A 27604-nucleotide genomic window follows, 5' to 3' on the forward strand; every position below is an offset into this window, starting at 1 on the left:
CCTGCTGCTGTACCCGATAAGTCTGTGTTGACTAGTGCTCTATTTGAGATGCAGGCTTCCCAGTTCATGCAGCTCTCTCTGCTGGTCAACCTGTATAATCAGATGTGCCTTAAAAGCACAACCAGGATTTTTCCTTTAGTATATGCCTGTCTTTTCCTACTTAAAGGTCAGGAGGTGTCACAGGAGAAGATCAGTTGCCTTCCTCTTCCAAGTCCTTTCAAGATCTCTGAATACTTAAGTTGTATAATTCTAACTCACCCCGTGTTGTGTTCCAGTGGGAGTCATTGTCCTTGCCAAATGGATTTGCAGTCCTGCCTAATCTTGCTGCCATGTTCCATGTCTTCCCTTTACAGGGAAATGGCCTGCTTTCTTTTTTTTCCTTTCTTGCCCTGTTTACCCAGTTATTTTAATATGGAGTTGTTATTTTATAATGGTTTGTCTGTCTTATGTGATGCAAGGACTGCTCATCGTAGGTATTTTCTTCATGTTCAAAAATATCTGTCAGATGCGCTGCTTTGAGTTTGATTTCTTTACTTGGAAGTTGACTTGTCGAGTGGCTGGTAATGATTCTGTGTCTTCTAAGTTAGCTTACTTAGAGTCACTATGATTCTCTTTCCCTTTTGGGTCACAGAAAAAGCAGATTGCCTAGTCAGTAGGATGGGAGGGAAAAAACTGTAGAAGGTGACAAGAAAAGACGGAGAGAGGAAACACTGGAAAAGACAGAGGAAATTATATGGAATTTAGGAATGATATGGGATCTTAAGGTTAATCGTTGGGGGGGGAAGGAAAAGTATCTCTGCCTTAGTGCCAGAACTCTTAATATCTTCCGGTCTGATGATTTTCATGTTTGAAGGCCAGAGGGATTTTCAGAACTGTCAGACATGCCTAAGATCCATTGAAATCAATTAATCTTTTGAGTGATTGTTGTGTTTTAATTCAGCTAAGTGCATCCTTGTAAACCTCTCAAAACATGGCAGAAGTTGGTCAGAACATTAAACAGCCCAAATCTGTTCCATACAATTGACAAAATAGGTGAATATCCATCTGGAATATTAATCTAGCAGGTAACATTGGCTGTCTGCATATTCCTACAAAACATGTTACTGAGAGTTTTTTTTTGTTCCCACCAGCCTACCCCAGTGATGATTTCAATACAGAGTCATCTTTATCCTAGAGTCTAATACTAGTTTCGGGTGAGCAATGAACACTGAATTAATCTGATAGTAGTGACAGAGGCCTGGAGTCTTGCAGGTATTAAAAAAAACTATAATACTCACTATGTTTTTCTCTTTTAGCATAATGCCACATATGATTTCAAAGAATCTGTTCCCTTTTATATGTCATCATTATTATAAAGGCACATGATCAAAATCAGTTCAGTCCCATTCCACGTACTTCGTTGTGCATGTTTTGTATAGTTTAGTTTACTTTTATTTGAATTGTAAGCTTAGTTTGCCAAATGCTGTAATTCTTCTGTATCACGAAAATGGATGAAAAAGTTGAATCTACTTTGCAAATTAGAAGTATTCCAATAGGTGTGTGTTAGCTCTTATTTTTCCCTGTCTTCGTTCTTCATAAGCAGGAAAACAGATATATTTTGGAAACTTAATAGTGCTCAGATTTGTATTACTCGTCTCAAAAGGCCAGTAATCATCATGTGCCTTAGAAATTACAAGCTTTTTGTTTTAGCTACATGAAGAAAAAAAAGAAAAAAAGAGCATGGTTGGTAGGAAACTGAAATATTGTCAAGGTGCTGTAGAAGTAAATGACGTGGCAATTCGTATGTGTTTGGAACAAAAATAGGTGTTAGTCATCTTAAATGTTCACATAAAAATGTCCAGCTCATCTTGGTGTTAGCATTTATCGCTTAGCAGGAAAGCGTCTTTGTAAAGTCAAATAATTAAGAGAATGGATCAATTTATATGTGATTCATCCACCAATCTGTTGTGACACACAAACTTAAGACTTAACAAATATACTTACCTAGGAGAAAACAGTAACTCTCAAGTTACTGCTCTCAAGCAGTTATTTCTGTCCTACAGGACTTCTCTGAGCCTATCAGGTAGCTTTAATTGTGCAGTATTTTCCTTATAATGTATTTTCCTAGGTATAACCAATGTTTGTCCAACTTCTCAGAAGCTCTAAACTTGGCTTTTACAGTATTTACAGTACTTCCTGTAGTCGTGGTGTGATTAGGCAGTACGAATTAATTTAATCCATCATCTGACAGTGTGGAAATGTATTAACTTATTTGACTTTGTTTCAAAAATACAATGAAGGTTTTTTCTTCTTCTAAAAGATTTTGTATGTTATAGCCAGATGATGTATAATAGTGCCCATCAGTCACTTTTCACTCACAACTGCCTGAAGAAAATGAAATGTGGTGGTGGCTTTTTTCCATTGTGCACCAGGCCAACACTTCCCCCCCCCCCCCCCCCCCTTTTTTTTTTCTTACCAGATGCCAATATCTTTCTTCTGCCAAGCAGTTAAAGCTCTTTCCGTGTTACACATTGCTGGTCTTGATCAGTGCCCAAAACGTTGCTGTAGGCATTGGGCAGTGACATGGGAATGATACTGCTGGAAAAAGGATTACAGATACAAGGTAATGTGGTGTTAGAGTAAAATACATGGGGAAAGAATAGTGAGTGAAACCCTGAAATAAAACACCTTTGATGTAGAAAGTCTGACTGTTCTAAAATCGGGAAAGAAGGAAAGGAGTAGAATGTGTGAAGGCGATCCCTGCAAATGGTTAAATACCATTCTGTCTTAATCACACCTAAGAGATTTACTGAAGATACAGGACTACAAGTAAGCCTTGGATGTGATATTAACAAGGACTACAATAGTTGTACTGTAAAGAGCCTGATCAACAAACAAGCACTCGGTCTACCTCTTTTCAGGTGTTGTTCGTAAAGAATACAAAGATGATTTTGTATTCATCCTGGCTTAAGATGTCTGTGAATCTCAAATCACTGTGAAACTATACTGGGAAAGTACTGTTGTAGGCTTGTCCAATTCCTAAGCTTTCTCCTGGGCACTCGTTCTTGGCCATTGTTAGAAGAACTAGATATGCCTTTGGTCTGATCCTGGATACCCGTTCTGAAGCAAGCGAACAAGCAAACGGCTTAAAAAAAACCATACTGGGAGAGAATTAATTCTCAAAATCATGTTCTTCTGTTGCAGTTTAGGTGCAGGATAAATACAAGTAATAGAATTGTTCAATGGGCAGTTAAAAAGCAAAACTAGTCTGAAATTACCCAATGTGCTAAATGTTGAGGCTGGCTGAGGACAGACCTCTACCTTTTGGTCTTATGGGTGAGTCCAAAACATGCTCACTGGATCTCTGCCAGCAAGCAAAAAGCTTATTTACAGTGGAATGCTCAGAAAAGCAGAAGATGACAAAGTATATGGAGTAAGCTTTGTGTGCCTTAAGTCAAAACCACTCCAAAACTGCTATAAATATATATTCATAAAGAAATAAAAGAACCTTAGTTGCTGTAGCTAAATTCTCTAGAGATATTTCAAAACAGGCGTTGGATTTGTGGGTGGCAGAATGGTTGTTATATAGCAGTTTGAGGAAAAGAAGGAATGAATGCTTCATATAGCTGAAAGAAATGGAAGTGATAGGCTAATGAAGAACTGTTCCATAACTAGTGAGTATGAGGAATTGAGCCTTTCTTTGATTGTTCATTAGTTATCATGGAGTGTAGGTGTTCCAGAAATATTTGCTGATACTTCTTCATTGTAGGAGTAAAAATAGCGCCTTGGACTATGAGGATCAAGAGACATTAAAGACCAGAGAATGGGGCTCATTTGGAAGGAAGCAAATATTTAGGAGTACAGTTTTTGAATCAAGAAAGATACCTGTTCTGAGTCTTCAATGAAAAGGAATGAAAGGAATGCAGTTAGGTAATGGCTGTAGTGCAAAATGCATGCAACAAGATGGCTTTTGAATGATGTGTCTGTCCAAAAAACATGGCCCATGTTTGTTATCTTTGTTGATAAGTTTACATACTTAGAATTACATGGCCATAAGCACTAATGAATTTCTCTTGTACTATCTATGCTAATAGAGAATATCAGTCTATTAGAGGTTTTGTCAAAAGCTATTGTATTGTCTGGTATGTCTACAGTGGCCACTGGGCTTCAACAACCACTGTGAGCGACATCCAAAGAAGTATTAAGTAGTAATAATTAATTAGGAACTTACTAGGCATCACTCTGCCAGTTTCTTTTCCTGTACAGTAAAAAGCTGAATCTGGGCAGTAGTCGGTAAGAAATTCGCATCATGTACTGGTGATGGAAGGGAAATGAAATTTTTCAGGCTCATCACATGGGTAGTCTAGGGAAGCTAATAATCACAAAATCATTTGTGATGAACTGTCTCCTGCTGTGATACCCACTCATCATAAAACTGATACTTTACTGATCGTAAAAACTACATACTATTAATTAAAAAACCCCACACTAGTCTTGCAATTTAGGCCAGTGCTTGAAGTAAAAAAGAAGTTACATTTAATTTGAATTCTTTTCAGAGGCTGAAAAAAAGAACTACTTGAAAGGCAGGTACCTATCTCTAATTTTCCATAAATCCATCATATATATTAAGATAATGGTATGTAAAGCAGCTGAGGGAAGGAGATGTACCACAAGTGCATTTAATTAACTTTGACAGCTGCTTCAGTGAATAGATAAAACATACACCAACCCATAGATGGGTTTTCTATGTGTTGATATCATACAGCCCCTCTCAAACCTAAATTAACAGGGCGGCTGAGGAATCAAGCAGTAGAAAGACCCATGTTAACTTAGCATTGGCAGGTGAGAATCAGCTAATTGTGGTATCCTTGCTTTTAGTGCTTCTGAACATCCAGGTTTCTTTCTCCTCAGTCTATGCTTGGACCTCTTCAACTTCTGTATGGTTGCAAAGCCTTCAGACATGTAATACAGAAACAAGGTGTGTTGCGGGGGAAGCCCTGTGGCAAGAAGCTGGGAAATGACAAGCTGCTTCAAGAGCTGTCTGGGAGCTGATTGTCCGTGAAGCCCACTAGTGAGTAGAGTACTGAAACTCATAGGACTGATTGCACATCTCTTTGGCTAGAGAACAAATTGGCTGACATAGGTGTATTTTGTATGCCCTTTCAAAGATTTATATAGAATTACTGGAATAGTTGGCACACCTTGCTGAAGCCTGTTCATATTTAGGCTGGCTGTTTTTAAAAGCTCTGTGGAAAAACAGGTAGTTTCTTGTGTCCAGGAAGAAGCAAAACTGATTTATCTGAGCAGATGTTTGCATAGACTGCCCAAGAAAAACTTGAACAGCTATGAAGTCCACACACACACAAGCTGGTGGATTGTGCAGAACTGTTTCTTCAGTTCTGTTTTGTATGCACTTGGGAGACAGCCAGATGCTTATAATAATTTCTAGTTTGGCTCATGGTATGTTCCAGGTGATAGGGAAGTACCTGTGTCATTTTCTTATCTCTCTGTTCTGCTTGAGAGTGGCAGATCACAGAGCACCTGGCTGGAACCACAGGGATTAGAGCTGCTTTGTTCTTCTGGAGGAGCATGTTGCTACAAGTATTAACTGTTCTGGTTTCTTTCAGTAAGACTAGTTGGCTCTGCAACAGGTAACGTTTGTCAATAGTTGAGACTCTAAACATTCTTTATTCTGTCATTGGGCATATGCGTAGCATGTCCTCTTGAGCCATGCTGGCTCAAGTTTGTTGAGGAATAAGTCACTTTTACTGGTATTTTTACACACTGCACAAACAGTGAGAAGGTTCAAAAGGTGATTTGGACACCTGTGTTACTTACTCACGTGCTCTACTGAAAGACTCCTTAAGCCTTCTCCTTTTTTCTTCTCCCATGAATCACCCCAATGGTCTTTTTTTTCCCCATAAAGATGTTTTCTCCCACTTTTCATTTTCTGTCTGTTTAAAATATGATTTTGTAGGTTTCATTTATTCTACTTCCATAAGGAAAAAGGTCTGCAAATGTCAGCAACAGGGGGGTGGCATTTGTAATTTTAATTCTCAAAGGCACTAGCTGCACTTATGCTCAAAGGCATTAGCCGCCTTTGAGGTGTCTCCCATTTACTCTCCATGTTCAAAGAGGAAGAAATGACTGAAATCCTTGGCTTAAAGATCCTAATCACCACCCCCTGAGGCTCAGCAATGTGATCGAATCCCCCTCCATCAACTTTTTCCAGCATTCTAAGGGGCTAAGTAAATGTTGTTTGGAGAGTGGTGGAAGAACCAAAGAAATATATGATAAGGATTAAAGTAATGATTTCTTCTTCCCACCAAAAAGGAAGGGGGAGGGGGAAACCTACCCAACCACATGTGATATATTTTTAACAGCAGCTGTTCCTGCTTCTTGTTTCTGCTTACATGTAGCTATGATTTGGACACCATGGGAATAGAAAATTAACGAATTTGTTACCCTGTGGTATGGGTTGTGATCCTTACCGTATGCTCTGTAGTATCTGATTTGGTAGCCTGGGGATGCTGAGCAGACTCACAGAACCTAAGGGAACTGGGAGAGTCCTTGGTGGGGAGTCACATAGAACTGGTTTATTTGGGTGAGTTTGTGACCTGATTAGGAGAGACCATATCTGTCAGAGATGGGAGGGGAATGAGAGAGTCCTATATACTCTTTCTTACAAGACAAGAATGTAGAGGTGCAGGCAATAAAGTAGGACAAATATCTACCCTTCTCCTAGTTTTCTTGATTTCTGTCCCACGTATGACTCGGTGTGCTATCTCCATCTTCCACTTGAACTGAGGCTCCTGCTTTTACTTCACTCCTTTCCTATCGTGGAGTATCTCATCCCTCTGCTGTCTGTCACTGCCTCCCAGCAAATTGTTGCTGTGAGAAGGTGTTTTCTTCTCATAGCAGTTTAAACTTCTTCCCAAGTTTTCATTTGTATTCAATTATGTTTCCAAAGGTTAAAACAAAACAGAATGCTTTTGCAGAAGCTGATTGTGGCAGGATGCCTTAATTTCCTTTCTCTTTTTGGATTTTTCTAGGAATCAAGCGGAGTCCAGACTTTTGGTTGTGTTCAGTAGTTACTGTGTATTTTCCTGTACCTGCTGAGATCAAGCAGGTTCCAACTTGCTAGTTTGTTCATTTGCCTATGCACAATCACCTGTTTCACCGCACCTGTATTAAGGTCATGCCTGCCTAGCAATCCACTAACTTTTAATGAATTTTAAACAATTTTAATTAGTTTTTTAATTTGTTTTAAACAAGGTAGAGTAAATGCTAAGTGACTGAGGTTATTTCAGTTAAAATTTGAACCTGGTTCTCTACCCGGTTGTGGGTGGGAGGTGAGAGAGAAGAGGAGAATTTCTATTAGAGAAGCTTGGCAGGGAGGAGGAATGGGGGGATGGGGAAAGAGGAAAAACAGCTGTCTTTTATGATGTTTGGGCTCGGACTTGGCGTACTAATCTGTGCTTTTGACCTAATAACGCATTCCAAACTTGAGGACTATTCAAGCAACATCCAGGTTTTGGAGTAAGGGATTCTCAAATCTTTGTAGAAGAGCTCATTTTCTGCTGTAACTGTCAGTTTCTGATATCTGTCATCCTATCCTCTTTTCTCTCTTGATTCTCTCTTTTTCTGCCCAAGGATTTGCTTGTTTTGCCTGTTGCCCTCTCTTTTTCTTCTTTCTGGCAGAGACTGTATATAACACATAAAATGGGTTGAAGTCTTCAGGTGTGACTCGGCTGCTGTGCATACATTGCTTAACAGGACATAGTCTGAGAGGGATAATTTGCCTTTAGGAAGTTTCCACATCAGATGAGATGGAATCCTTCACCAGAGGATCCTTCCATTACGCTGTCTTGCTGTCAATAAAAGCACGTGGCTAGTAAAAGGAGGCACATGGGAAGACTCTGCTATGCTCTACCACTTTTTACATTGTTTGGTTTTAGGGGGTCTCTAACATCCTTTATTGATGATGAAACTACCTTAACTTCTTTTCTCAAAGAGGAACTGCTATACCACTTCTTGCTATTCTGACCATCTGAAGTGACTGGCAGGATCTATCCCAGTTCATACTATCCTTACATGTGGTCATGGTGACGTATGCTGCTTATGCCAGTAGGTTGGTGAGGTCAAGTGTTAAATGGTGATATTGTCTATGAACAGTTTTCAGGGGAGTGGGAGGGGAAGCATCTGCTAAATGAGATAAACTTCACTTCTTTTAGAACCCGTCAGTCCTGAATGGGGATGGAAGAATAACCAGAGCCCGTTTCTGTGGACTTGTTTTATTTACTGCCTGGAATAATGCGGAGGCATTAAGTCTACATAGCGATGGCATTTAGACTGGATCAGTACCACAGAGCCACTAAGAATACTGTTTCTGTTAGGGATATCTTGGTCACCTATGGGGAACTGAACAGTACACCCACAGGCTTTGATAGAGATGTTCACAGTAGTGTCACAATTGTTACCCAATTCTCTTTTTACTGAACTCTAAAGAGTAATTGAGAATGGAAGGCTTAAACAGTTTGCAGAATCATTGTGTTGTGTTACTTGTGAGATGTATTAAATATATTGCATCTACGTCTTTCCCTCTTAATGCCTTTTTTTTTCCCCCTTGGTATGGTTTGTTTTTTCTTACACATGCCCTTTGTATTGAACTTTGTGTTGAGGAGGGTTTCTTTTTCTTCCCCCTGCCTGAGGTTTCCTGTATATACTAAAACTGAAAAATGAAACTGAGACACTGTGTATAAGGAGAGTTATGGTAAGGGTTCAATTTTAAAATTGGTTTCCTTTTGCAGTATTTAAGCAGCTTAGAGATTTCAGCAGCACTTCTTTTATGATGTTACTTAATTTTTCAACTATTTACATTCCTTTAAAGGAATTATGAGGTAGTTCTTTCTTTACAATGAAATTTGTTCTATTAATTCTTTTGTGAAACAAAGAATGTTTTTTTATATCTGATCTACTAGTGGCTCACAGTGTGAACATAGGCAAATAGTTTAGACCCTTGTACTTGTGTTGTGTATGGAAAATAAGAAAGGTGGCAATGTTTCATGTAAAGCACCCTAGTACTGAAGTGCAATGTAAACTGAAAATATGAAGATTACTATGCATAGTTACGGAGTTGTGCAAATAGGTAAAGATTGCCTAGAATAGTGGAAGTAACCTGATGGCATTGAGGCTAAGTTTGTCACTGACAGAAGCATGCCCTGTCTTCTACAGCAAAGCTGCATTGTGGGGTTTTGTTTTTAAATAAATATGATACCAAAGAATGCTATTAGTGATCTAAAAAAATTAAGGCTGTAGTCTGGCTTCTCCTGTTATCTGGAGGGGCTTTTTACATTTTCTTTTTGTCTGAGTGCCAGTCAGAGGGATGTAATTGCACTTTGACCTTATTTGCTTTAACAAAATGAAACTCAATTCAGTTATTATTTGATGAATTGGCAGACAAATACCATGATGTTTAGTTTGGATCTAGGTGTGGGTGGACTGTTTCTTGCATGTACTAGTGGTCAAAGTCCTTACTATGTACCAATCAAGGAAAAAAAAAATCTATTTAAAAGATCATTTACTGGTAGATGAGCAGATGTGGCAAACATGTAAGGGCAGGAGCGGGTAGAGAGAGATCCATTTATAGATACTAGAATGCCTGGTCAGAAGTGATCCTTCCAGACATTTTTAATTCCTGCTTAGGATTTTTAATTGTATTGAGTTTGCTAATGGGAATATAAATTTAACAAATCCAATAGCTAATAGTACTTATAATAATTTGTAGTTTGTTAGGGTATATCTTCAGCAGCTTAAAGCATGCATAGAGAGGAGAGAGCATGGTCAGTTTTAAACTTCTAGTTGATTTCAGTGGGTCTCAGCAATTTGTCTTATACCTGAAAATGTATGCGCAAAAACCTCTTAGATTAGTTCAGCTGGAGACATATCTTATTTGGTGTAGTTAGCAAGTTACAAAAAAACTTGGCTGTAATACACTGTATTTCAGTTTTATTCTGGACTTATCTTCAGCTTATCTAATTAAAAGTAATTGTATTCAGTGAAATAAAAAGTGTCAAAGAGTCTGCAGTATCTTTAACAGGCCTACTGGGGGGGGGCTAGCTGGGATTTTCATTGCGTCATGGTCATAGCTTGTTGTTGTCATCTCTTCGTTAGCCACGTGTTAAGTAGCGTGAAATACTTAATCTTTCTCTGTTTTGCCTTGGGAAGTCGTTCTTGAGGTTCATGAAAGTCTACTCCTTTGCAGCAGCTTGTTCCAAACCCTGGCAGAGAGGTTTGAAATTGTTTGTCAGAGCTGAGGTGAAGCTGCAAATAAGTATGTATTATTAATACATATTAATGCTGAAAAGTTCTGTATAAGACTGAAGTGGTTTGTGAGTTTGAGATTGATAGGAAAAAACCCATCTTGTTCTGTTATTTAGAGAATAGAGTATCCTAAATTTTGAACAGATCACCTTCGGTAGATTTGAATTTTCCAGCCAAAAGTGGGTGGGAAAATACCACCTTCAGGCAAGATTGAAACAGTATGATTTCTGCCTCAGAGTGGGGTCTAGCAGGAAGAACTGATATGTCTTGGTTCACATTACTGAGTGGGTACCTCTGCAGAACTTTCTTTAGAGTAGTGGGAACTAGTCCGAGACTGAAATGCAGATGAAAGCCCTAGACTTAAAGGCCCAGAGGCAAAGCTTGCATTGGAATTTGACTTATGTACTGAGAGACTTGAGTGTTTTAAGTTTTTTCTAGTTTTCTGTTATCAAACTTTTAAGAATAGTTGAATAATTGTTAAGTGGGAATTTTGTAATGTAACTTTTTTATAAACAACTTATCAGTTTAAAAATACTGTCATGCTATAAATGTTTCATCTTTATTTTATAATGCCTTCTCATAAAGGAACTGATAATAGCACAATCTATAGCAGCACATTTTGAAATCCAGAAAAGAACACTGTATCTTCTAACTTGATCTTCTATATATCATTGACCAGTTACATTTCCGCTTTCTTCCTCCACCAAGTTCAGTAACATGAGTTTAGATAAAGCCTGTTTTGCAACAGTGCATCTACTCTGGATGTTTTAAAATCAAGAAATACAGAATATACTGCTTTCTTGACTGTTTGTTCCAGTGGTTTGATATTCTTGTTTCTGAGGGAGAGAAAAAATGTTGTATTCCATATAGGTATTTATTCTACAGCCATTGTATCCCCTATTTAAATAATTACTTGGCTTTTCCATTATGTTTTTTTCTTGAATCCATGTCAGGTAGTCTGCTGGAGCTTTTTGATCTATTGCAGCACAATTGTCACATTCTTGCTTTCTGCAATTTCCTTATGCTTTTTCAGGATATAATATCAAGAATCATGAAGAAAGTTTTGTGCCATTTCAGAACTTGGGGAAGTATGCAATATGAATATAGGGAGCTCTTTATAAGTATATCTTAATTAAAGAGAAAAAATATTCTCAAAGTGAAGCATACAGTTGAATTGCATAATCATACTCAAAACGGAGTTCTGTAAGTCCTAGACACATATGGTGATAACTTGACTCTCCTCCAGTGGGGAGGAAGCACCAGTCTCTCTCCTTTTCTTTTTTTTTTTTTTTTTTAAATGTACAAGAGAACACAATATTTGAAATGTTACTTTGTGAAGATATGGTTGTCTTAACTAAACTTCTCTTTTTCCCTGTCATTTTCATTAGAGTTTTGCAGAATCTCCGCTAATGGTACATTTTGTGACGAACCTTTGTTTACTTTCAGAGCCCTGGGTTTTCTGGCTTCCATTTTTTTCTGACAATCTGTGTTTATAGAGATAACGTGATCTTGGCAAAGCATGTGGTGCTGTATCTTTGCAAAAGCTGGCTGGTATTTCAGATAGGGAACAAGTGGAGAGCTCTCAGGCCATTGATGATTAAGGAAGCATTAAGTAAACTATCAAGCAAATACATTTTCCTGAATTATAAAGATAAAACGTCAACATTGCTATCATAAATTGTTCAACAATATGAAGCATTAAAATAGGGTTTAAAAAAAGAATGTATTCATTTTTTAAAAATACTTCAACCCTTCTGTCAAAGAATAACAGAAACTGCAATATTACATATGGGGTAATTGAACTCTAAATTGTTATTTCTTAGGCTTGTGAATGCGCTTATATAGGTTTAGTTTTTAGAGTATTAGTATTTAATTAAACTTCCATTTACAGAAATCACTTTATTTCAAATATTTCTGTGGCGCTCTCACAAGATTGTCGCTTGGATGTCTCAGAGTGTCTTTTTTGTGTTTTGTTGTATCACATGATGTGACCAGGCCCTGATTCTTTAAGGATTTATAAATGTGATTTAGTTCATGCACAGTGCCTATTTGTAGCTTTGTTGAATCTGTGTAGGATCAAGTGGTGGGGCAAGGAGGGAGGCATTGTGGTTTTGGGGTTTTTTTGTTGTGTTTTTTTTTTTTTTTAAGGCAGGTTTTTCACTAGCTGGTTTAGAGCTTCAGGCTCTAATCTTGCCTAGGTTTTTAGCTGCTCCTGCAATACCAAAGAAAACGTAAATAAAAATGCAAGACATCTTATATAGATTGCATTGTATGGAAATAAATCTTCTGCAAACAAAGGTAATTCAAAGTTAAGCATTTCTAAATAATATTAGCGTTCCAGGTTTCTGTAACTGATGTGTCATTGTACAGAGCTAGCTTTGTTTCCTCTACGAAACTTTAAGCACTTTTCCAAAAGTGTGCGTGTGGGGAAACAACACCAAAATCCCCTAGAAACCCCTGCACCTTGAGGAGGGAATTTGTACATGAAATTGGCATCAGGTATGGCCTATTGATATACAATTTCTAAACTGAAGCTGAAAAAGCAGGGTAGGCTGAAGATGAAGGGAGTCTTTGTGGAGAGTCCAAAGGAGACGCTGGCATCTATTGCCCTTGGCTGTTCGGTAGAGATTGCTGATTCACTCTGACTTAAATGTTATCCTGTTTACATGCGGACAGTTATTTCTGCAAAGGGCTAATTTGTTGAAGCACATGTTTTCAGATTCTCTTCAGGTAGTGTAAAAGCTGGGATAGCAGTAGAGGGGTAACTTCATTCATCCAGATGTTTTCACATTTTTGATGACTCTCTCAGATTTACTAGTCTTTCCCTCCCCCACATTTTCCCTCCCCCACATGAAAAATGTTACAGGAAACAAGGTTGTGCATGCTTTATCGTGCAGCATATTATGCAATGTTCTTGTCCAAGACCACTTTACCCTTTGCTTTTGTCAGGTGGTGAAAACTGGGAGAGGAAAGAAACCAAAGAACCCCCAAAAGTGGGAACAGCAGTGGGGACATCTTATAATACTGTGAAGAATGCAGTGAATCTCTTTGTTTTCTCTTTTTATAGGCCGAAAAGGTGGCTGGGGTTGTGGTTATATTCTCCATGGTACTCTACCCTGTATGGTAAAGTGTAAAAGTGTATTTTTAATCTCTGAAGGTAGGGATTTACAAGTTTGACACGGAAGACTAGTCTCAGTCATGATATTCTGGTTGTTGAAACTGGAGACGCCTTTTCATCTAGAACAATATAGCAAAGAGGCATAGCAATACTGTTCTGTGCAATTATTTCTCACTATACATAAGGTGACTGCAAATTTCCTTAATCTGTCTTTGACGTTTGAGTAACAGTTTTTCCTTAAGCTATTCTGATAGTTGGCCAGTAATCAGGATCTTTCTATATTTCATTCATTTTTCCCCCCTTTTTTTGATGCTGCAAAATTCATGTTGTGTTGAAAGAGAATGAGCCACAAAATAAAAGTAAGTGGCTTAACCCGTGGAGGGGAAGGAAGGTTTTTAAACGTTGTTTTGACACGTTTTGTCTTCACTTTGGCTCTTCCTCCTTCTGTGTACCTCCTACTTGCCTACAGGACACTGGTGGTGTCACTGCCCTTCCGCCCCGCCACATAATCTTCTGCTTGTGGTTCACAGGAAGAAAATTCTAGCTCTTCAGCCCTCGTGAGTTTCTGCACACAGTGTAAACACATATGACAGTTACTGTAGAGGCAGTAGTTTTACTAACCTCTGAGGAGGGAAGTTACCAGACTGGGGAAGTGAGATAAGAGGGCAAGAAAAGGGAGATGACAGAATTCAGAAGGAAAGTCCAAAAGGGTTTAACTTTTTAAAATCCAGGTCTTGGGAAAAGCTTCCTGAACAACCGCAAGCTGGGCAATTATCCTAATAGCCAATGGCAACTGGAAAGAGTTATGACTGGTTTTCCTCACAGAAATGTTTGCTGTGAGAAACCCTTGATCTTCTGTGAATGAAGAGAACCTTGTATTTTCTACCAGGATATAACCCCACTTGATGAAACTGTTGTGTTGTTATTTGCCTAGAAGATACCTTTTTTAATAGACTCGGCGGCCCAGAGCACTCCTGTAGTTGGAGAGGATAAAGAACTTTGTCGAAAGTCTGACGCCCGTCAGAAGTACCAGACTACGGCAAGTGGTGGGTCTTAGCTGTTCTCTTTCTTCCACAGTTAAGCTGTTGAGAGCAGACATTTACCTGAGGAATCTCTGCCTGCCGCAGGAAAAAGGACAGGTCTTCGGGGGCTGAGAGAAGAGTTACTGTTTTGAAACCTTTTCCATTGTGATAACGGCTGGTGGTGTCTCCTGTGCCGCTGTTCAGTGCTCTGACTGCAACATGAAATGTGTATGACTTCTGATAGCTTAGTGTAGCCTGCCTGGTTCTTGACAGCATCTGCTAAACTGGCATCTGTTTTGTAACTGTTGATGCTGTTCTTTGGCAATGCAGTACTGTAGCAACAACTGTTGGTTCGTGTTTTGACAAATCCCCCTTCAATTATGACAGAGAATTGCATTTGGAAAAGGATAGCTTGCTTTCTTCAAAAGTGGCTTCCAGATCACCTCCCCACTATCTCAGTCTTGCAATGTTTAAGAAAGCCAAACAATTTTACAGACTACTTTGCTGCTGTTGCTGTTGTACTTTTTGCTTTTGTTTGCACTTTCAATATTTATTTTAAGCTGTGAGTGTAGCTATAACTGTCATATATATTCTCTAGAGGTCATTGAAGGGTTTTTCCCCTAGACAGTGTTTTCAGTAAAAATGCCTTTTAATAGGAAAATACTTCTTTCTGTTTCAGTGGTGAGTTGGAATATTTTTTTCACTCTAAAATGTGATTTTTTTTTTTCCCCCCCCAACTTTTTTTAATTGTCTTCTGATTTCCTGGTAATTTGCTGGTAATTGTTTTTACATAGGAGCCCGTGCTTTGATTGTTCAGTGTAGGACAGTGGTTCTCCATTTTTTTTTGTAACCAAATGCCACCAGGCAGAATGAGACTAGTAGTGAGCAATCCTCAGAAACACTTTTTACTTTGAGTTAATTTGCTCCGTGCATGCAGGAGCATTGGCAATTCTATTTTTATGTCTATTTGGAAGACATAGAAGAATCAGTTAAGGAAGACCCATGCTCTACTAATTAACCCTTATTTCATGGTCTGAGCTATTAAATAGAACTTAGTTTTCAGTACATTTCACAAAACAAAGTCTAGTATGATGTGGTGTACTTGTGAAAATACCACTTAGTCCTAATTTTGCTGTTGTCATCTTTTGTAGCATCACTTTAGAAGAATTTGATATGTGTAAGGGAATCGTGGGAAATTGGTGACATTTTTCACATGCTTCATGCAAAAGGTCTTTCTGACCTATTGTGGTTACTTTTCCTATGTCGTCTGTGCATATAAAGCTGTGCAGATAATGGTGGCTCTGAGTGGACTGAGGATCCTCAGATGCCACTGTCTCGGGAGATAATCTTTGCCAAAACAATTGGGCAACCATTTGAATTGCTTGGAAATTTTCTGATGAAATAGTCTTTTGCTGAAATTTATCAGCATGGTGAAATTGAAATGTTTTGCAGATACGGACCGACTTTTGCCAAAGTTCTGATGGAACCTAAGCAGAGCTGTTGCCTGTGCGCAGGTCTTTGATTTGATTGCTTTTCTGGTAACTCACCTGTTTGGCAGGTTACTATGATGCTGAGGCTTCTAGGATGTATTGTTCATTCTGCTTTTACAACAGAAACCCCAGGTAGCTTTCTTCCTGGGATAAGCTAGAGCAAGGGCTTCATTCTGTTGGGAAGAACTTAGAAATCCCGTGGTGTGGGGGTTTTTTTGTTTGTTTGTGTTTCGAGGTTTTTTTTGTTTGTTTGTTTTTAATCCTAATCAGAATGAAAAGGCTAAAATCCTCATACTAACAGCTTCTATCCACTTAGTCCCTGTGTGTCATGCAGGCAGATCAGGCCAGGATCATTACTCTTTCCTTGTGCAAAAGTTCATGGACTCTTGCTGAATTGCTGATGCAGGCAGTGCTTTGCCAAGTGAAAACTGTAAGCAAATGTTATCTTTGTTTCTCCACTTTTTTTAGCATATGTTTTCTCATTGATATGTTAATCTGTCATCTTCCTTTTGTATCTGCTTGTTACCATGTGCATTCAAATTTTGATATATTAAAAATCCTTGTGCGACATTAATGTACAGCTGATGAAACAGGAAAATTCCTTTGGAGTCACTTAACTTTTTGCAGTTGTTTCTTGTATGAGCAGTTGTTTTTTTGTGTTAGTGGCCTTACCTTGTGGCAAGGCAACTTTTAGATCCCCCAATAGGCAGAGCATGTTAGAAGACCATGAAAACTGAAGACATACTCTTTCTCTACAAAACATCTTTAAATATGTTTTAAGACAGTATTTTATGTTTCTGTGAAAGCTATTTTTAAAGTCAGAGCATATATTGCCTAGGAAAAGATGACAGAGTTTTCTCAATGCAGAAGATTATGCATTTAAAGCACAGATTAACTTTGTGTGTAAACTTGGCATCTGTTGTCCAAGCAGTGGAAAAAGTTCTCAGATTTTCTAGATTGCTTAGTATTTTTAAAGGTATTGTTGAATACTTTGATAAAGTTACTCAGAAGAATGTTTTCTTGTGATTACGTGGTAGAAAGATGTGAATCTGTTGCTGTGAATTTTTTGTGAAATACTAGCTGATGTAGTGTGTTCTGACTGAATGAAGACTTCAGAATCTCTTGTTGGCCCATTAAGGAGCAGTGGCATTTCTACACATGCTGATGTTTTAAAAATACATACTTTATTGCCTGTCAAAGTACTGTATGCATTTGGTTCCTTGGATTTAGTATACTTTTGTGTTTAAAAATAACCACCAAAACACAGCTGCATACACAAAGCAAATAAGACCAGATATGCAAGGAATACTGCATGTTGTATGCAGAATATGAATAGTACTGTTATCTTTTTAAGATTTTAAAGTTTTCATAGCATAACAGGCCATGCTGGATGCATGTTATGAGAAAGTTTAGTTGTACTCCATTTCTCTGTATATTCAAACTGAACTGTGAAGACTATAATTAAAGTATACATACTAAGTGTTAACCAAACAAACTAACCAAAGCAATTAGAAGCGGGGAAACAAAATTACTTTTCTTCTTAGTCTAATCTTGGTTTTAGAGGTAAAAAATTTATTTTAGTGGTCTTGTAACAAGACACACAATAGTCTTCAGAACTTACTGTTGTTCTCCCATTACTGCTGACTAATGTGAGACCTGTTAGTACATTTGTGAGACTTTTCTAGTCTCTTACCTACAATCTTAACCACCTACCTACCATGACTTGGGAATGCTTCAGTGATTGATATTCACAATGTTCATTCAAATTCCTTGAAAGAAGGATGTGTGTATAAGCAGATGGAAAGTGTTGCACACTTTTGTCATCTACAGTTTACACAAGATGTCCTAGTCTACTGACAATAAACATGTTGAGTTGTTGGGAGATAACCTATCTCTTCAAGGCCTTCTTTGTCAGTAGAAAATACGATTTTGATCTTTCTCGTCTCTTGCTAGAAAATTGAATATTCAAGGTACTCAGTGACACAGGCACAATAAAAACTAATTGTATTTATAGGCATTCTGAAGGCTTGCTGAGAAGTGATTGTTTCAGGTTGTAGAACCTCCTCTGCGTAACAAATTCTGTATTGTGTTCTTTGCAGGTAATGGCAACTTGGAAGTGATGGACTAATTTCTTTTGACTGAGTTCATTAGACTCTTAAGTTCATTTTGGAATTGCGCATTTAAATCCTTGCAGCTGCTAGAAATATAAGCTGGTGTAGACTTGAACAAATCGGAGGGAAAGAGGAAATGGGGGAGCTAGGTCGCTGGCAAGATGGTGCACTGTCAGACTGGTACAGCCAGGAATGTAGGTAACATTCTTTGCAACTCGGCTGCTAAAAGAACAAGTTGTGTCAGATGAGACTTACTCAGCCTGAAAGTATGTAAACTGAATAGTTTTATAAGGTCTTGATGAAGATCCTATAAATAGGTATGTTTGTAAATATATGCAGACGAAAAAGTGGTGGAGTCTCTTAAAAAAGAGAGAGGGAGAGACAGAAATATGTTACTACAACCACTGTGAACCTGTTCAGCTTGGCGTTTTTAATCTCCAAATTTCCTTCCCTTTTTTTCCAGAGCTATGAGCTGCTTTTTCATAAGCAAGTGATAATTTTTCTGTTTGTCATGTGAAGAAGAATAGACTTGGTATTAGGCAGCTTTATTCAATTTTTGCATTTGAAATGCAAGCTGCACTGTCACTGAGCTTATTCAAAATGTTGCAAGCCTTATTCCACTGGGCTCTGCTAGGCAGAGAGTAGAAGTGGCTTGAGTTCTTAGCTTAACCTGGTTTGTCCCATCAGTTCATCAGCAGCTGTCTCATATAGCTAATGAAGTTATGCAATTGATCTGGAGTTTATGGAAAAACTACACAATTAACTACAGTCAGGTAAATCTCTGTGCAGTTTTGCTCAAAGGCAATAGCCTGACTGGGAATGATGAACGCAAGGCAGTTCTGAGCATGGAACAGTACTTTAAAAATAGAAAATAATTTAGAATACCCAGCAACACCTCTCGGTGTGAAACCTGCATGAGCAGGTGGTGGTTCTGTGCTTCGTTTGAAGCCGGTGCTCTCAGATCAGTGTGCATGGAACGCGTGCTCAGTAGGTCAGTGATAGGCTGCTCTGACCCAAACAACTTCTCCTCTCCCCCTCCGGCAATGTGTTACAGGTCTGGAAAACTTGCATTGACTGTACTGGACTTTGGATCAGATCGGAATTGGCTGGCTAGACAGCATTTGAAGGAGAATCCCTGGAGGTGCATACAAAATACACAGCTGTCCAAACAAGTCAAAACTGCTTATCTCTAAAGCCAGTATTGCAAGGGGAAAAAAGCATATCATTGCTGTAACAGTCTGACTTCTGTGGGGAGAGAAGCTGAATTTACTGCTCATTGAGATGGGTTCCTTTTTCTTGGGGTATTAATGATAGACTCAGTAGACACAGCACATGGTGCCGAGGAAATTCTGTTGATTACCTTCTCTTCTCTCCTGTCCAGGGAGATTTCTGCCTGAAGAGTCATCAAATATGAAACTTGCAGAGTTCTCCCATTCTGAATTCTGTCCCCTTTGAACTTCCATTGTGTTTTTTTCCTCTTCTATTCAGTTTTAAAATTCATTTTTGCTTCTCTATCAGGCTCTTTCCTATGGTGGGAGAGTCACAACAGGGTATTTATCATTTTCTCACTGGTGCAGGAAGCTGCTGTTGTGCTTAAGTGCTTTCAAATGGTGTTTCTTGCAACCACAGAAATGTTGTGCAAAGAGAGCAAGGGTGGGTGTTCCTTTGTCCTTCCTGCTACAAAACACTTGGTGTTAACTTACACTTGAATTGAAATAAGTGGCTGTTGTCAGTTTTCAAATAGAATTAATTTTTCTGGCTGAAGGGGGTGTTACTGCATGAAGTGAACATAACATGTCTCTCTTTGTAATTACTTTTCCTTTTTCATTTCTCTTCTTCATGTAATGCTATCAATCTGTTCTTAAACTGATGCTCTATTCACAGAAAAGAGAAACATGGTGAGTGCAAAAAAAAATTGGTAATTATATTTCGAGTCAAGTGTCTATTTCATACACCAATTTCTTGCTAGAACTGAGGAGCGGTCTCTGATAGTACCAAAAGTGTGTCTTTAAAATCTTTTTTTAAACCTTTATGTTTTAAAAAAACTAAATTTAAAAAGTTCTTGGCAAAGGCAACAGGAATTTGGGCAAATGAGATAGGAGCGGATTACTCTATCTGAAGCTAAACACAGATGTGAATTCTTAAATAATGATGCATTATGTATTGTTCACAGCCATTAACTTTTTTTTTTAATATTAAGTGTGTTTTTCTTGCAGATACATTATGTTCCACCACTGCTTGTGTGCCTGCTTTGTCTGACCTCCTGTGGATACTAGCAGCAAGTGGGTGACTTGTGATGTGCTTCTTCAAAGGGCTTCATCACTCTCATGTTTCATACAGAGATTTCTCAAGTGATAAAAGGTAATTAACAGTTGTGGATTTATCTGTAGTGAGAGAATGCTCTGATTTTTGAACCTCCAAAGTTGTATGTTGGAAGTGGTATGGCTTAAGATCCTAGCCCTGGGGTTTCCCTGGAAACCTACCAAAAAAGACCAACCAACCAACCAAACAAAAAAACGCCAATCACATTAATTGAAGATGGGTGATGATTCTTTTCAAGAAGAGTGTTTGGATTTCACTAAACTGGTAGAGCCCATAGCTCAAATTGTCCATAAGAAGAAAAAAAATGTTGTTCTGAATGGGGCTGTGAATGCTGCATATTATTAAATCATGAGGACTTTGTGTGTCTTCCACATTTTAACGAAATCTCTTGTGTTAGTGGTGGTTTTCAATCTCATTAATTAATTTCTTCCTGGTTGATGTAAAAAGAACCATATGAATTAGTGCAGCCCAGTGCGACTGATAAAATTAATCCTAAATTAGGTGCACTGGAGGTACAGACAGCAACAGAGAATTGCATGTAAACATGTTGCATTGTAGATGCTGGTGCTTGTGGTTAGAGCAATATGGGGAATGATTAATCTCATCCTTTAGAAGCTGTGACTTGAAATATTATGCAGACTAGGAACATGAAAATAACCCTATTGAATGAAATCCTCTGTTCATCAGTACCAGAATCAGATCTTTTATATTTTGTAGCTTTGATCTCCAAATCAAGATTTTCATATTCCATCCAGATTTCATTACACATTTTTGTTATGTGTGTAAGTGGACAGGCCATTTTTCACTTTCACTGGGTCTTGATTATGTCAGACATCCACTTTTAGATGTGCATGGGCCTGGTACATAGCTCCTTTTTGGCAAACAAATACTTCTGTGGTACTCTGAGTAACTTACCAACAAAAGTCCCATTCTGGCTATATTAAATCCTTTTATGCAGTTGTGAGAATTCTTTACACAAACATTTACATTCTTTACACAAACACAGAAATTGTTTTGAATTACAGTATGATAACAAATCTGTTCTGTATACCCCAGAAAATAATACTCAAATATGTTCTACAAACTGGTAGATTAATGTCTCCCAGTATATTTAGTCTCAAATTGCTTAGCTTTTACAATGGTCGGAAGAATAGGCCATATTTTAAATATTCTGGATGAACAGCAATAAAATTTTTTTGCTATCTTTAATGTTTCTGTTGTGCTGATGCAATGGTCTCTGGATGGAACAAAGAAGGGAAAACCAACTGTCTCCAATTGGAGACTTGTCTGCTAAGAAATACAGGTGAAAGCAGTTTTGTTAATGATGAGCTCTTTCACACCACCAGTGAGTGGTGACTATGTGTTTCAATTACTGCACATGTGAAGAACTCGTTTACTTGGATATATAGCACAAAGGCCAAGAAAATGCATTTTCTATGTTTCAGTGAAGAAACTGATTTAGGGATATTTCTTGCTTTCACCTGTCCGTTTCATCAGCACTTTGACATAAAAGACAAACTTGAAAATTATTTAAATTGAAATGGTGACACAAATATACAAATAGTATTTCTGGAGATGTTTCACATTGTTGCATGGAACCTTTGAAATTAGCACAACAAAAAGAGCAGAGTATTCTGTTACAGCATTTACTTTGCATTTTTTACTGCACTTCATTGATGTTTCACATTCTTAGGTGTGATTAAGCAAGGTTCCCATCTGGGTTTATGGAGTTTTTCATGTAGAAACAAGGAGAGGATGATGAAGTTTTTTTGAAAAGGCAAATGTGTTTGTAAATACACAAACTTCATGAAGGAGAGCTAGGCACAAGCATGTCTGTTTAGTTCACTTTTGAAATTGGCCAGGTTTTCAGTTAGTTCTATGAACAATATTTTCATTCAGTGTTGAATAGACATAATACCAAGTGACCAAGATGAAAGGATCTGTCAGTTCAGGTGAAGGTTTGTATTCAACAGAGGGTTAATATTAGAGTATTTTAGAAAAATTACTTTGTTAATTAAAGAAGGCTTCCTCTAGAGTTTAAAGCTATGAATGTTTTGTATAAGCAAGTGGTAGAGCACAAACATTACATCTTACAAATTCTTGACAGAGGTAGTGAAAAATCTTTTAAATATTATGTTTCTAGTGATGTGGTTGTCATTTTCTTCTAAGAAACATGAATTCCTTGATGGGTTAAGAGAAATGCATTTTTTTCCTTAATTAAACACTTGTTACCTGTGTTCTGCCTTTGCAGCTGAAAGCACAAATCTTCTCACATAAAGGTGTCTCACTCTATGAATGAGGAATAGGGAATCCATATGCTCCTCTAGATCAGGGCCCCAGGGAACATAGTGAGTGACACTTGCAGCTAGAAATTCAGATTTTTGTCTGTGATAGACTGGCTCTTTGTGTTGCTTAGTTTGGGAAATAAAATGATGCACTTTTGTCTTGGTGATGGTGTCTTTTTTTTCTTCTTTCCCCCAGAATTACCATCATAGTAGAATAGTTTTATCCTCCTGTATGTGTGACTGAATATTTTTGTCTGTCACATAGCTCATGAAGTTAATGTTTTCCTCCTTTGTGTTTCAGTGTTTTGCTTTTTTTTTTCTGACTTTACTGTTGTGATCTCTTTCTGTAGCACAAGTCATATTTAGCCCACATAAACGTATAATCATATACTCATACTTTTCTCAGTACTTGTAGTTAGGAGCAGAAAATTTAACAAAAAATCATGTTCTAAACAGCTCTTTTATAATAAAGAAACATAGTTCAATATAAACAAAAGCCATTGAAAATTGCACTTTAAGAATCTCACACTCATCTGCCTATGCAAAATAATAAACATTTTAAAGTTAAATAGTAACATTTTTATGTTCAATATCTTTATTAACTGTTCAGTATCTTCATCAACAACATACAGTGGGATTGAATGCACCCTCAGCAAGTTTGGGGATGACACCAAGCCGAGTGGTGCAGCTGGTGGCTTGAGTGAAGGGGTGTCATCCAGAGGGACCCTGACAGGCTTGAGGAGTGGGCCCTGTGAACCTCATGAAGTTCAACAAGGCCAGGTGCAAGGTCTGCACCTGGGTTGGAGCAATCCCCAGTATCAGTACAGACTGGGGGGGTGAATGTATTGAGAGCAGCCCTGCAGAGAAGGACTTGTGGATATTAATAGATGAAAAATGAGACATGAATTGGCAATGTGCACTGGCAGCCCAGAAAGCCAGTTTTGTCATATAAAAAGGAGTGTGGCCAGCAGGTCAAGGGATGTGATTCTCCTCTACTCTGCTCTTGTGAGACCCCACTTGGAGCACTGGGTCCAGCTCTGGGCTCCCCAGCACAAACACGACGTGGACCAGATAGAGCGTGTCTAGAGGAAGGCCACAAAAATTATCAGAGGGATGGAACACCTCTCCTCTGGGAACAGGCTGAGAGAGTTGGGGTTGTTTGGCCTGGAGAAAAGAAGGTCCCAGGGAGACCTTGTTGCAACCCAAACCATTCTATAATTCTAAAAAATCAAATCTTTGTAACTGGTGGCTTGTTTAGACCTATTCTGCATTTTCAAAATATGAATTGCTGAATCCTCAGTGGTAGTTATTTGGAATCAGTTTTAATAAAAGCAAGCCTTATAGGCTGTGGTCAGAGCTTTTATCCTAAGCATGGATTATACTGATTACAATTATGATGGAGTCACAGAAGAGCAAAGACATTCTTCAGCTGGCTTTTGGAATGTGCTGTCAATCTCACTTTTTTTTTAAACTGGTTTCTTTTTTCATTATCAAATATACGTGTGGTTATATATTATTAGTCTCTTTTTTACATTTATCAGAGAGGATTTTTAGCTTGAGCTCCTTATGAATAGACTGAAATGATTATTCTGAAAGGAGGTGGTCTTGGAAGTCCTCCCATTTGTAGATACAAACCAAGTCTGCTTACTTAGAGTCTCACCTCAGTTAGCACGTTTTCTTTTAAGTGTCTGCTTAAGACTAAAACTCAGCTGAATGTTGCTATTCCTATTCTTCATCAGTGTCAGTTTGTGACTTAGGTAGTTGTTTTGTCCTGCAACTTCTCAGTGCAATCGTTGTGTTTAAACTGAGATTATAATGAGTTGCACAGCTGTCATTAAAGGGATTATTTTGGCTTTCAGGTTTAACTAGCATTTTTCAATTGGACAAGCGAGCACACACTGTGTAAAATCCAGTGAGAGGCAATAAATCCTTTAGTTGGACTCCTAATTAATAATTTTGTTTTTCCTCTTATAGTGTCTGTTATTTTTCAGACTAGGGCTATATAGTAAATCAAAGAGAAACTCAACTTTTGGTAAACCTTCTAAGCCATTCTCTTGTCCTCAGCTGTTAATGTTTTTTCTGTATCAGAATGGTACTGTTATTAAACAGGAGTATTACAAGCAAAACCAAATACAGTTAGTCAAGAAGTACTCCTTACATTTCTTTTAGGCAAATGCTCTGAACAGAACCAAAACAAACAATGGCCTGTCTTACAATGACAAATATGGAAGGTACAGCAACTTCTACTGTCCACCAGAATGGTGACATCCATGGGAATACCAGTGCACCCAAGCAGACAGAACCATTGCTTCAAGTGTACCTTTATCATTCTCCTGGGAAGACAGGAGGAGATTACCTTCAATTTCCAGCTGGAGAATATGTTGCGGAAGAGATTTGTGCTGTTGCCTGTAAAGCCTGTGGTAAGTATATGCATAACAGTTTTCCTATTGAAGGAGTGAAATTCAGCTTAGTGCCAGAAGGTTTTTAATAATCCAGAGCTCATCAAAATGGTGGCATTTCAACTGAAATGCTAATCTCTGTTCTTTCAGAAGTAATCAATGTCAGAAGTAATTAGCACCAAGCTGCAAAACTGTTCCTGTCAGAATGGTTGTGAAACTGAGATAATTGAGTGATTGCTATCTTTTTTCAAATAAGTTGAGGGTGTACTATCCTTTACCTGGAGGTCTTCTTTCATTGAGCTGAGATATAGTTTGGATAGTTGAATCACAGCAGGAGCTGGAAATAGCTTGAATTACTTTCTGATGCAGCACTGCAAAACAGATTGGTCCTGGAAGTTATGTGTATATTGTATATTATAAATGGTTAATCACTTTGCAGATGGGAACTGTTCTATTAGATACAACATGACTGCTTGTGTGTGCGTGGTTAATGCTTTTCGTAATCATTTAGGAAATAACGTGAGTAAATGACAGGGTAGTATGTTTGAAATAAATAAATAAAACATGTTTATATCTAAGAATGCCTTTGAATTGTAACATTTACCAAGAGTTTAACATGAACAGGTGCTGAGACATGTAGTGAAGCAATTCAAGCATGCATTTTGTGCATGCGTCTTTCTTTCATTGCAAAAGTAGGTTGAATTTGTGGATGAAGAAAATTCATTCCAATAAACTTCAGATACTAAACTGACTGTCTTTTTGTTCCTCCTGCACGTGTGTGTGCGCACACTCACACACACACACATGTACACAGAGTCTCTCCATATCTACTTTGGGGCTGGCAGTGATACAAGGCTGGATTTGTCTTTTAACTTTCCAAGTGCTGCATTTCAGGTGCAAATTAATTTGAAAGAAAGGCTTGTAATTCCAAATCTTTCTTTTCCAGTGGGTCATAAATATGAAGCTGCTGACTCTGACTGTACATTTTATTATTTCCAAACATCTTACACTTTTGTGATTTTGTCTTTTGATTGCTACGCTGTTTTTAAATATGGTTTTAACGACTTTTGGGAGAGATCTGTCAGTTTTTTCTGTGCTGTTGAATGTCTTGCACTGCGTTGCATGCTGTGAGTTGGTAATTTGCTTGTATATGCTAGTTCCACAAAGATTCTTCTGGGTTTAAGCCCCGTTTTTCCTTGGAGTTCTTTAGGCATGGCAGAGTCTGATTAAGATCCGAGTTTGTAGAGTTGCTCTTCATGTAATATGAGAGCTTTAGGCAGATAAGTACCTCTAACGAGTTCAGGAGAAGCACTGCCCAGGATTCATTCTGGGAGACCATGAGGAAGTAGTATGGTATTTAGAGGTTTGCAGAGTTCTAGCTCTGTGAGATTCTGCTGCTCTAATGACCTTGTAGGTCTGAGTTTGACAAATGGATCTGGGAGCGTTCTCAAAGTTAAGGTGTCTTTTTGATGATGACTCAAATCTAGATCTTCCAGATGTCTTCCACTGTGTCCCCAAGGTTCTATAGTCACTTTCTTCCAGTTGAAGAAAAAAAAAAAATTTTTCTCCCCGCTTTAGAAAATATGCCCATACTCATTTCTGTAATATGGATAGATTTCTAGGCACTGGTGCCCATGTTTTTTGGGATTCGGTCTTGCCTCTGTTAGGTTTGTCAGCTTAGTTCAGCCCCTGAGGTACAGCATCTAAAGGTGTATAAGACTAGTGTGGGGGTGTTCTTTCTGAGTGTTAAAGTGGTATTGAATTTTTACATTAGGCGATAGTTACATTTTTTTTTAATGGAAATAAATACTGTTGTAGTCACTGAGGGTATTGCTGAGGGAGTGAGACAGAACAATTTTACTAGATAATCGTTGGAAAAAGTGCTTCTTTGTTTAACTTAGACATTCATGTACCAGCTTGCGAGAATATTAAACTGATGAGGGCTTGTATCCATCGAATTCAGTATGTTCAAAATAACGTGGTCTTTGAAAGAATATACTGTATCATCAACATGACATCAGGTGCCTTGCTTCCTTTGCTTCCTATGTGACTAGATTTTTTTTGTGATGGGGAATAACAAGTCATCTGAACACAAATTTTTAGTTACCCTTCTAATGAATCAGCTAGTTAAAGCTCACGTTCCAGAAAATCTCCCAACCTAGCCTGAATTCACTGGAATAGTAACTGCCTTGGTAGTTTGATTAGCTGTTTCTACTGTCATTGCTGGTCTGTCCACTTTTTTCTTCCTTTTTCTCTGGTTTGAATTTTCCTTGCTTCAGTTTTCAGATGTTTGTTCAAGTTATGTTTTTCTTTGCCTTTCCCTGTCACCAACCCTAGGGAGATATTTATGTGCCATAATCAAATTATCTTTAGGTCTTCTTTTTGATAAAACTTAAATTTATTGATTTCTTTAGCTTGACTGTCGTAACTGTTTTAATTTTTTGGCTGTCTCCTGCACTATCTCCAATTTCCAAGGAAAATGTGCAGCCCCAGCCACGTATGATATTCTTCTCACCCACATCACAAACATACAAAATCCAATTCCTGCTAATCCA

At 38.1% G+C, this 27604-nt stretch overlaps 1 protein-coding gene across 8 annotated transcripts in view; it reads left to right on the forward strand.

Moving 5' to 3' along the window:
- The window catches only part of JAK2 (Janus kinase 2), a 93531-nt gene that overhangs the window by 19482 nt on the left and 46445 nt on the right, over positions 1–27604 (forward strand). For 3 of the 8 annotated variants that reach the window (XR_014230762.1, XR_014230763.1, XM_082337267.1), the window contains exons 1-3: positions 13943–14466; positions 20260–20404; positions 24820–25070. Coding sequence is in view for 6 of the 8 variants with exons in the window: in XM_082337267.1 (XP_082193393.1) it covers positions 24851–25070 (220 nt within the window). In the remaining 2 variants the exon portion in view is untranslated. Of the gene's footprint in view, positions 1–10183; positions 10313–13942; positions 14467–19097; positions 19185–20259; positions 20405–24819; positions 25071–27604 lie in introns of those variants that run through there. The other 5 variants (XM_082337263.1, XM_082337264.1, XM_082337266.1 and 2 more) reach the window with 4 other exon arrangements.

The sequence above is a fragment of the Platalea leucorodia genome, assembly GCF_965183815.1.
Source record: "Platalea leucorodia genome assembly, chromosome: Z".
In the NCBI taxonomy this organism is placed as follows: Eukaryota; Metazoa; Chordata; class Aves; order Pelecaniformes; family Threskiornithidae; genus Platalea; species Platalea leucorodia.